At 44.8% G+C, this 9038-nt stretch overlaps 5 protein-coding genes across 5 annotated transcripts; 4 read left to right on the forward strand and 1 right to left on the reverse strand.

Moving 5' to 3' along the window:
- Positions 1-610: 610 nt before the first annotated feature.
- LOC146706946 (histone H1-like) lies at positions 611-1964 on the forward strand. The gene has a single exon (XM_085458257.1). It carries the CDS (start codon positions 658-660, stop codon positions 1294-1296), a length of 639 nt encoding a protein of 212 aa, XP_085314383.1. The 5' UTR covers positions 611-657; the 3' UTR covers positions 1297-1964.
- Positions 1965-2043: 79 nt separating this feature from the next.
- On the reverse strand, positions 2044-2589 carry LOC146706947 (histone H2A). Its single transcript, XM_085458259.1, has one exon. The coding sequence runs from the start codon at positions 2541-2543 to the stop codon at positions 2157-2159; it is 387 nt and encodes a 128-aa protein (XP_085314385.1). The 5' UTR covers positions 2544-2589; the 3' UTR covers positions 2044-2156.
- LOC146706948 (histone H3) lies at positions 2300-4267 on the forward strand. The gene has a single exon (XM_085458251.1). It carries the CDS (start codon positions 2885-2887, stop codon positions 3293-3295), a length of 411 nt encoding a protein of 136 aa, XP_085314377.1. The 5' UTR covers positions 2300-2884; the 3' UTR covers positions 3296-4267.
- Positions 4268-4601: 334 nt separating this feature from the next.
- Positions 4602-5697, forward strand: LOC146706949 (histone H4-like). The gene is made up of 2 exons (XM_085460718.1): positions 4602-4692; positions 5336-5697. Exons 1-2 carry the CDS (start codon positions 4602-4604, stop codon positions 5635-5637), a joined length of 393 nt encoding a protein of 130 aa, XP_085316844.1. The 3' UTR covers positions 5638-5697.
- Positions 5698-6459: 762 nt separating this feature from the next.
- Positions 6460-7419, forward strand: LOC146706950 (histone H4-like). The gene is made up of 2 exons (XM_085460719.1): positions 6460-6476; positions 6922-7419. Exons 1-2 carry the CDS (start codon positions 6460-6462, stop codon positions 7226-7228), a joined length of 324 nt encoding a protein of 107 aa, XP_085316845.1. The 3' UTR covers positions 7229-7419.
- The last annotated feature ends 1619 nt before the right edge of the window (positions 7420-9038 follow it).

A 9038-nucleotide genomic window follows, 5' to 3' on the forward strand; every position in this document is an offset into this window, starting at 1 on the left:
GGGCCAAAGTGTGGAAGCGAGCTGCCGTAAGGTGACTAACTAATGGTGATTTCTGATATACAACAACGTGAGTGAAACTCGAGGCCGCTGTGCTTTGGTTAGAAGTGAGCAGCTCTCACAGACGTCTCGCTGCTCCGTGGGCGTCCAGCTGCATCGGTGTGTTTGCTGGGAGTTCGCGGCGTCACTTTGTCCCATAGCTGCGCTCACCAGATGCTGCTTTTAAGTCGGAGTGCGCGAACGAACATGTGTCTGAGCTGGAAAAGGGCTTTTCACGGAGCTGTGCTGCGGCTCCTTTGTTTTAGGAAAGAAAAGAGCGCAAAAAGCCGCCGAGCAGCGCTGAGCTCCGCACTGAGTCGCTGAGCTTTGGAGGCTCCACAAAGCAAGAGCAGAGAGCACCAGAGCCCGACACGAGTCCTGCCCGAGGAGACACGAGTCCGCTGTGGACTGCTCCACTGTCGGCCTGCAGTGCTGCTCACACACTCACTTTGAGCTCTTTGATCCCGAGACACGAAACACAAACGGAAGCATTGCGTGGCGCACGCGAGAGCGGCGCGCGCTACATTCACTCTCCACGGTTCTCATGGTGCGTTTAACTGCAGTGTGACGCTTCCGAGTTGCCATCACTGCACCGTGACTCGATCAGAGGGAAAGAGGAAAATGTCAGAGGAAGCACCTGCTGCTGCCGCCGCCCCGGCCAAGGCGGCCAAGAAGAAGACGACGGCTTCCAAGCCGAAGAAGGTGGGCCCCAGCGTGGGCGAGTTGATCGTGAAAGCCGTGGCCGCTTCCAAGGAGCGCAGCGGCGTGTCCACAGCCGCTCTCAAGAAGGCTCTGGCTGCCGGAGGCTACGATGTGGACAAGAACAAGGCCCGCGTCAAGACCGCCATCAAGAGCCTGGTGGCCAAGGGCACTCTGGTGCAGACCAAGGGCACCGGGGCCTCCGGATCCTTCAAGATGAACAAGAAGGCTACCGAGAGCAAAGCCAAGAAGCCCGCAAAGAAAGCTGCTCCCAAAGCCAAGAAGCCCGCCCCTGCCAAAGCCAAGAAGCCGGCAGCAGCCGCTAAAAAGTCCCCCAAGAAGCCAGCGGCAGCCAAGAAGCCCGCAGCAGCTAAGAAGTCCCCCAAGAAGGCCAAGAAGCCCGCTGTGGCGGCCAAAAAGCCCAGCAAGAGCCCCAAGAAGGCGGCAGCCAAGAGCCCCAAGAAGGTCACCAAGAAGCCTCCCGCAGCCAAGAAAGCCCCCGCCAAGAAGGCCGCCAAGCCCAAAGCCAAGAAGGCGGCCACAGCAGCCAAGAAGAAGTGAGCTGCCAACACTCTCGCACTCAACAACGGCTCTTCTCAGAGCCACCACAGCAACACGCCAGAGCTCCTTCCTCACAATCACGCAACATTCTCTTATTCACAATAATAGCATTATTGTCAAAGCAAGATAAGATACTTTTTGGGTTTGTTTTTTTCTCATAACACTTGCAGCTTGTATTACTATCATGGCTCACATTTCACAATCAGAAAGTGAACAGAGCAGGAGGGACAGAGAGAAAGAGAGCCAGGGACAAAGTTTATTCATGCAGGTCCATATGACAGAGAATATGCATCTTCTTTTTGTTTTCATATTATAATTTCTATTTAATTGTGTTGTGGTTTGCAGTGTTTTGTGTTGTTTCACTTTAAATTTGTAAAAGGAAAAAGCTGAAAATTTAAATAGTTAAAAGTTGAAATGTGAATAGTTGGATTTTATTATAGTTGATTTATTACATTTCATGTGGAGTGAATAAATAAAAGTATATTTACGGTGGCCCCTACAGACAAAACACGTAAAAACTCCAAAACACCTACAAAAGACAACACAAGTGCTCCAGGATGCTAGGGGCAGTGTTGAACTTTTGTTGAACTATTTTTACATTAGTAATTCATTGTGCATAATTTTATATTATTGTTAATAATAAATTAAAACAACCTGAAGATCTGGTTGGGAGGCGAAAGAACCCCCCCCACACACACACACACACACACACACACACACACACACACACACACACACACACGAGAATAAGGTAATACTACATTTCCATATACACGAGGATGTTTGCTCAGAAAGAAGTGTGTGGCTCTGAAAAGAGCCTTTGTTTATTGGTTTCGTGCGTGAAGCAGAGGCTTTGGCATTTACTTGGCCTTGACAGGCTTCTCGGTCTTCTTGGGCAGCAGCACGGCCTGGATGTTGGGCAGCACACCACCCTGGGCGATGGTGACTCCGCCAAGGAGCTTGTTGAGCTCCTCGTCGTTGCGCACAGCCAGCTGCAGGTGACGTGGGATGATACGAGTCTTCTTGTTGTCGCGGGCTGCGTTGCCAGCCAGCTCGAGGATCTCAGCGGTCAGGTACTCGAGCACAGCTGCCAGGTAGACGGGGGCGCCGGCACCCACGCGCTGCGCATAGTTGCCTTTGCGCAGCAGTCTGTGGACACGACCCACGGGGAACTGGAGCCCGGCACGGGATGAACGGGTCTTAGCCTTAGCTCTGGCTTTGCCTCCGGTTTTGCCACGCCCACTCATTTTGAACCTTCTCTTCGCAGTGTCAACACTCAAAGGAAATGTGGCCCGATCGGCGCCGAGCCTGGCTTATATTTCCGCAGAGCGCGGGCGGCTTCGTCACACACCAATCGCAGACAGGCTCGCGGCAGCGCGCCTTTTCAAAGCACCTTCCTCCAATGAGCAGCGCACACTTAGGCGGGGCGGGGCTCCTCTGAGCGGTGCTGAGCATCACGCGGAGCCCCTCACCAATCACGAGCCGCAGCGGCACCGCGTCACAGCCAGTCACACACTTTAAGAGCGGCGAGTCTCCTCCGCTTGTTACATTTTCTGTTTTAAACGCAGGAAAGTTAAAGAGAGAAAGAATGGCAAGAACCAAGCAGACCGCTCGCAAATCCACTGGCGGCAAAGCCCCCAGGAAGCAGCTGGCCACTAAGGCCGCTCGTAAGAGCGCCCCGGCCACCGGAGGCGTCAAGAAACCTCACCGTTACAGGCCCGGCACCGTGGCTCTGCGCGAGATCCGCCGTTACCAGAAGTCCACCGAGCTGCTCATTCGCAAGCTGCCCTTCCAGCGCCTGGTCCGCGAGATCGCTCAGGATTTCAAGACCGACTTGCGCTTCCAGAGCTCAGCTGTCATGGCTCTGCAGGAGGCCAGCGAGGCTTACCTGGTCGGACTCTTCGAGGACACCAACCTGTGCGCCATCCACGCCAAGAGGGTCACCATCATGCCCAAAGACATTCAACTGGCTCGCCGCATCCGCGGAGAGAGGGCTTAAGCTGTCTGCACGCCCTCCTACAAACAACGGCTCTTTTCAGAGCCAACACACTCACACCGAGAGCGCGCTCCTTTCTTACAATAACATTAACCTCATACAAGACAGTACAAGACAGTTTTTTTTTTTTTTTATATAATAGAAGCCATATGCTTGGCATGAAGGTGGCATCCAGTAACTTGATCTAAGCACCAGTACTTCCAATTCTTTCCTGCTACACATAAGTTTACATTACTTACAGTAGAAGAAGACTGTGACACCCCTGCTCTAAAGTACCTTTAGAGTTGTTTAAATTGGCTATAAACTATGAATGTACATAACAATAAGCCTAACATGGATCAGATATTTTTCACAGTTCATGTTCAGTTCACAGGTGCGGTTGTTTTTTGTTTTTTTTTCACTCCCCAAAGATGTATAAAAAACTAACAATTTAACACAATTCTTTGAACTAACTTTGAGCATGGAAACACAGCATCGTCATGTTCCGCTGGCGTTGATCCAATACCTAGGCCACATCGCTGATGTTGCATTGAAGCGGACTTTTGGGAACTCTGTTAAACTAATCTCACTGCACAAACTGTGTTCAGACTTTGACACTAACATTGATAACATACAGAAAAATTATACTGTGAAGCTGTCCAGATCAGTCCAGTCAAGTAGAGATCATAGATATAGTGCTCCCACAGTATGACTCCCCGCCGCTTTCAAGTCAGAAAATATAGTATTGACATTCTGAATAATCTGTTGCGATCATCTGTGAATGCTATTGCATGTACTAAAGCCAATATAAACACACTTCTAAAACTACATTGATTCTGGAAGTATGGACGTTCTGGTATTCAGAGTTTCAAGGTAAAACCTCATTAACAACCTATTTGATCTGGGGACAACTAATAATATTTCATGGCATGACCTTCCCCCCCTATCTGGCTCCGTTGGAGGCACCACTGGTTATTGGCCTTTAATAAAGATATTAACTGGATATAAACTGTTGGATTGTCTCTGTGACACATGTAGTACTCAATCTCATATCGTGTATAGTACACAGCTACTGCACCCCAGGCACAGTCATGCTGTTCCTCATTTCCGCCAAAGGCCAGTAGATGGCGTAGTTGCAAGCACTCCTGTTTTCTTTTACGTCCACAAATCAGATGTAAATTCAGGAGTCCTTCAAGCAACCCCTCACATTTGTTTCTGTCTGTTAGTTATGGTTTTTTTTTTCTCTTAGTCTCGATACTACGAAGAGAAGAACCTGTCAAAATGAGTGGGCGCGGAAAGACCGGAGTAATTGGTTATTAGTTATGTAATCATGCCCCCGTATGCCCCATTATCGTTTGCTTCAAACTTCAGCAATTTATGGGTGAGACTCAAGTACATCGGAGACGGGGACCCCCCAACCCGTGATTATGTTGCTGAAGAGCTGATATTGCAAACATCATGGCTGAATGTGCAGGACATATACTCCTTCATGTGTGTGGAATGTGGAAAAATGTTGCCGTTAATTTCAGCATGTTTCACTTTACAAACGGCGCCCCATAGCTACTGCACCCCAGGCACAGTCATGCTGTTCCTCGTTTCCGCCAAAGGCCAGTAGATGGCCGTAGTTTCAAGCACTCCTGTTTTCTTTTACGGGAGAGAGACAGAGACGATGACAGGAGGAGGCAGAAGAAGAACATGGCTCAATACTGGAAGAAAATAACAGACATGTTTAAATCCAAGCTGAAATCAACACAGATGAATATATTTTAGTCCATTCTTAGATATTAATTTGATATTTCGTTTCATGTCAGCCTTTACTTTTATGCATTATTCCTAAATGAAAATGCTTCTGGCTCCTGTGTGAGCTCTGAAACATTCAGCCCAGCACTGGTGTCACTGCTGGGCTCATCGCACCACAGCGAGTCTTAAGTTCAGGTTCTGTTTAAACTTTAAGTGAAAAAATCGAAGTCCACACGTCTGTCTGACAAAACGTTGATGTTTGTTTTACTGGAATGAGTTTTACAATAAATAAATATTTCTAAAAAAAAAAAAAAAAAAAAAAAGAAAGAAAGGGAGGTAAAGGACTCGGCAAAGGAGGTGCAAAGCGTCGCCGTAAGGTGCTTCGTGATAACATCCAGGGCATCACTAAGCCAGCTATCCGCCGCCTGGCTCGCCGTGGTGGTGTGAAGCGTATTTCTGGTCTGATCTACGAGGAGACCCGTGGCGTGTTGAAGGTGTTTCTGGAGAACGTCATCCGCGACGCTGTCACCTACACCGAGCACGCCAAGAGAAAGACCGTCACCGCCATGGATGTGGTGTACGCTCTCAAGAGACAGGGCCGCACTCTGTACGGCTTTGGTGGTTAAGCTTACTGCACTGACAACAACAACGGCAACAAAGGTCCTTTTCAGGGCCACCCATCTCCTCTGTAGAGCTGATCCTATCTCTTTTGTTTATGTCTAGTCAAGTTCTATCAAACTTCATTACTAAAAATGATCCATGTCTTTTGAATTGAAAAAAGAAAGAGAGTGAAATAGAAAACGAAGTAGCTAAATGGGACAATAAAAATACAAACTATAAAGCGCGTGTGAATATTGCGAAAACACACGTAGTCTCAAAGTTGTTGTTTCTGGCTACTGTCTTTCCCCCTCCTCACAAAACTGTTATTAAATTAAGTAAATTGTGTACCAAATTGATTTGGGGGACAAACCGCGAAGTAACACAGAGGAAATTAATGTATAAAGGAAAAGAAAATGGAGGATTAGGAGCGCCAGATCTTAGCATTATTTTGATGATTCCTTTTCTAAAAAATGTATATAGCGCATTTGAGCGAAGCACCCACTGGATCCAAGGGAAGGAATCTTTGTGGAAAAAAATGAAAGGGAGAGCCCGAACGGGAGTGCCATACTTTAAACTTGTGTTTGGGGATCTTGTGGATCAGTGGAAATTGGATGATTTAAATCTTTTACAATTAAATTCAAAACAGATATATAATAAAATCAATCTAAAAAAAATGAAGGTATGATACAATATAAGGCTGTGGAAAAAGAAGAAAATCAGAAAATAGTTAAAAACATATATGACAAAGTAATATCCGAGAACATGAGAGATACAGTGTGGCTTATCTCTGTCGGACGGCTCCCAGTAAGAGCTGTGGTTCTGTGGAGTTGCTTCGTTACCACTAAGAAATGCCCTATGGAGAATTGTGATGAAGACGAAACTCTTGATCATCTATTGATATCGTGTTACAGGACGGTTGAAATAAGGAGGATGGAAAAACTAGGTTTTAATATTGAAAATAATATAAAATCAGTAAGATATGGTTTGTTTAAAGAAAAGATGAGTGAAAATAAAAGAAGATTGTTTTGGTTGGTGATGTGTATTATAAATGTTCACATATGGAAAACAAGAGCTAAATGTGTTATAGAACAAAAAATGATAAGTAGTTTCACCGTATGTAAAAACATTGTCACTGAGCTGAGAAGAAGAAAAACGAGAGATATGAAAGTAGGAAATGATTTGCCGTGGGAGCTTTTATTATTGTAATATGTAAAATAAGATGTGAATAATTTGTGCATGGTGCTTGCATTATGTGTATTTGTAATTGTGTCCTTTGATAATTAAATAAAGTGATTTAAAAAAAAAAAAAGAAAAAAAAGAAAGGGAGGTAAAGGACTCGGCAAAGGAGGCGCAAAGCGTCACCGTAAGGTGCTTCGTGATAACATCCAGGGCATCACTAAGCCAGCTATCCGCCGCCTGGCTCGCCGTGGTGGTGTGAAGCGTATTTCTGGTTTGATCTACGAGGAGACCCGTGGCGTGTTGAAGGTGTTTCTGGAGAACGTCATCCGCGACGCCGTCACCTACACCGAGCACGCCAAGAGAAAGACCGTCACCGCCATGGATGTGGTGTACGCTCTCAAGAGACAGGGCCGCACTCTGTACGGCTTTGGTGGTTAAGCTTACTGCACTGACAACAACAACGGCAACAAAGGTCCTTTTCAGGGCCACCCATCTCCTCTGTAGAGCTGATCTTATCTCTTTTGTTTGTGTCTAGTCAAGTTCTATCAAACTTCTTTTCATATAAATGGTCAATCTGACTTGGAACCCGTATTGGAAAAGCTTTTGATGTGTGATACAGCTCTGCAGTAGTTGCGGTAAGTGGGGTTTTTTCTTGGTTTGTTTTTCTTGGTTTTTTTTTGTTTTGTTTTTTTTGTTTGGCCATATACTGACCGTAGTGTTGAGGCAGACATGACACCGTATTCTCAGGTTACTGTCGCCGCTTTATTCTCTGCGTAACGTCTCCCTCGTCTGGCTTCCACGTGACCTGCATCCAAAGCAGCAACTATTCATGACATGCAGCACACAAATTCTGAATGTGTTTGCAACTTATTTTTGTCAAGAACTTCACTGCAGAAAGCTCAATGTACCACGTGGGTAACAAATATTTAGTATTAAAGGAAGGAGATGGTAATTATAAATTAAATATTCTCCAAGATAATACAAAAAATATCTATAAAAAAATTAATGAAACCAAAAATGAAGGTGTAATTCAATATAAGTATGCAAATGAAGATGAAAACCTTTCAATAGTTAAAAATATACAAGACAAATTATTATCTGAAAGCATGAGAGACGTGGTATGGCTCATCTGGCTCGGGCGCCTCCCTGTGAGAGCGGTGGTACAATGGAGTTGCTTTGTTACCACCATGAAATGTCCTATGACAGGCTGTGATGAAGATGAGACCCTAGAACATCTTCTATTGGATTGTTATAGGACAACTGAGATAAGACAGAAGATGACAGAGATTGGCTATGATGTGGATGTTAATATTAAAGCAGTTATATATGGTTTGTTTAAAGAAAAAATGTGTGACGACAAAAGGAGACTCTTTTGGTTAGTAATGTGTGTAATAAACACACATATTTGGAAAACTCGTGCCAAAGGAGTACTTGAACAAAAGATGATAAGTAGTGATGTGCTGAGTAAACATATCATTACAGACCTGCCGAGAAGACGAACAATGGACCTGAAACTTGGGAAAGTTTTCCCCTGGAACGAATTAAAACTGTAAGTCTTGTGAGCGTTGTGTGGACTCAGATGCTAGATTTTCCTCCTTGTTTCTCCTTTTTGTATGTGCTCATGGTTTTGTATATGTAATTGTATGTGTATGTGCATTTTATATGTAAACTTGTTTACTTTAAATAAAGTGTAATTATATACAGGCTTCTTCAAAAGATTACTGCCATAAAGATGACTTCTGCCTGAGGCTCCAATGACTCAACCAGCAGTGCGAGAGCAGCCGCTCTGTCCGTTTCAGTGTACAGTGAAGTGGACTGTTGCGATAGGTCAGAAGAAGCCTGCGCTAATTTAATGAATGCTACCTTTTCAGACATTTAGTCTCTTAAATATTTACGTTTGAACTTACTGAAAACAGTTTCTAGCCTTGACAATTCTGATGACACGAACTCTGAGAAAGATTAAAAACTGGTGCAAAACAGATGGGAACCTGTGATTATCAACATTAAAAACACTTCTTTTCATTTTGTTGTACATTGCACTGAATTAAGCCTGTCGAGCAGCTGAAACAGTTCTAGGGAATGTGCTAATTATCCAAACCTCTTTATGATTCAACAGTTTTTATTCATTAACAGCACAAAGTGAAAAACAAACAGAATCCCATACATTTCAAATCATTACGTACATTTACAGATACATATTGTAATGATCAGCAGCTGTTGCTGTAAATTAATGTAGTTTCATGCCATA

This window comes from Copadichromis virginalis, linkage group LG6 (assembly GCF_057382275.1).
Source record: "Copadichromis virginalis isolate Kocher_CV1m ecotype Utaka linkage group LG6, C_Virginalis_male_GT1.1, whole genome shotgun sequence".
Classification (NCBI taxonomy): domain Eukaryota; kingdom Metazoa; phylum Chordata; class Actinopteri; order Cichliformes; family Cichlidae; genus Copadichromis; species Copadichromis virginalis.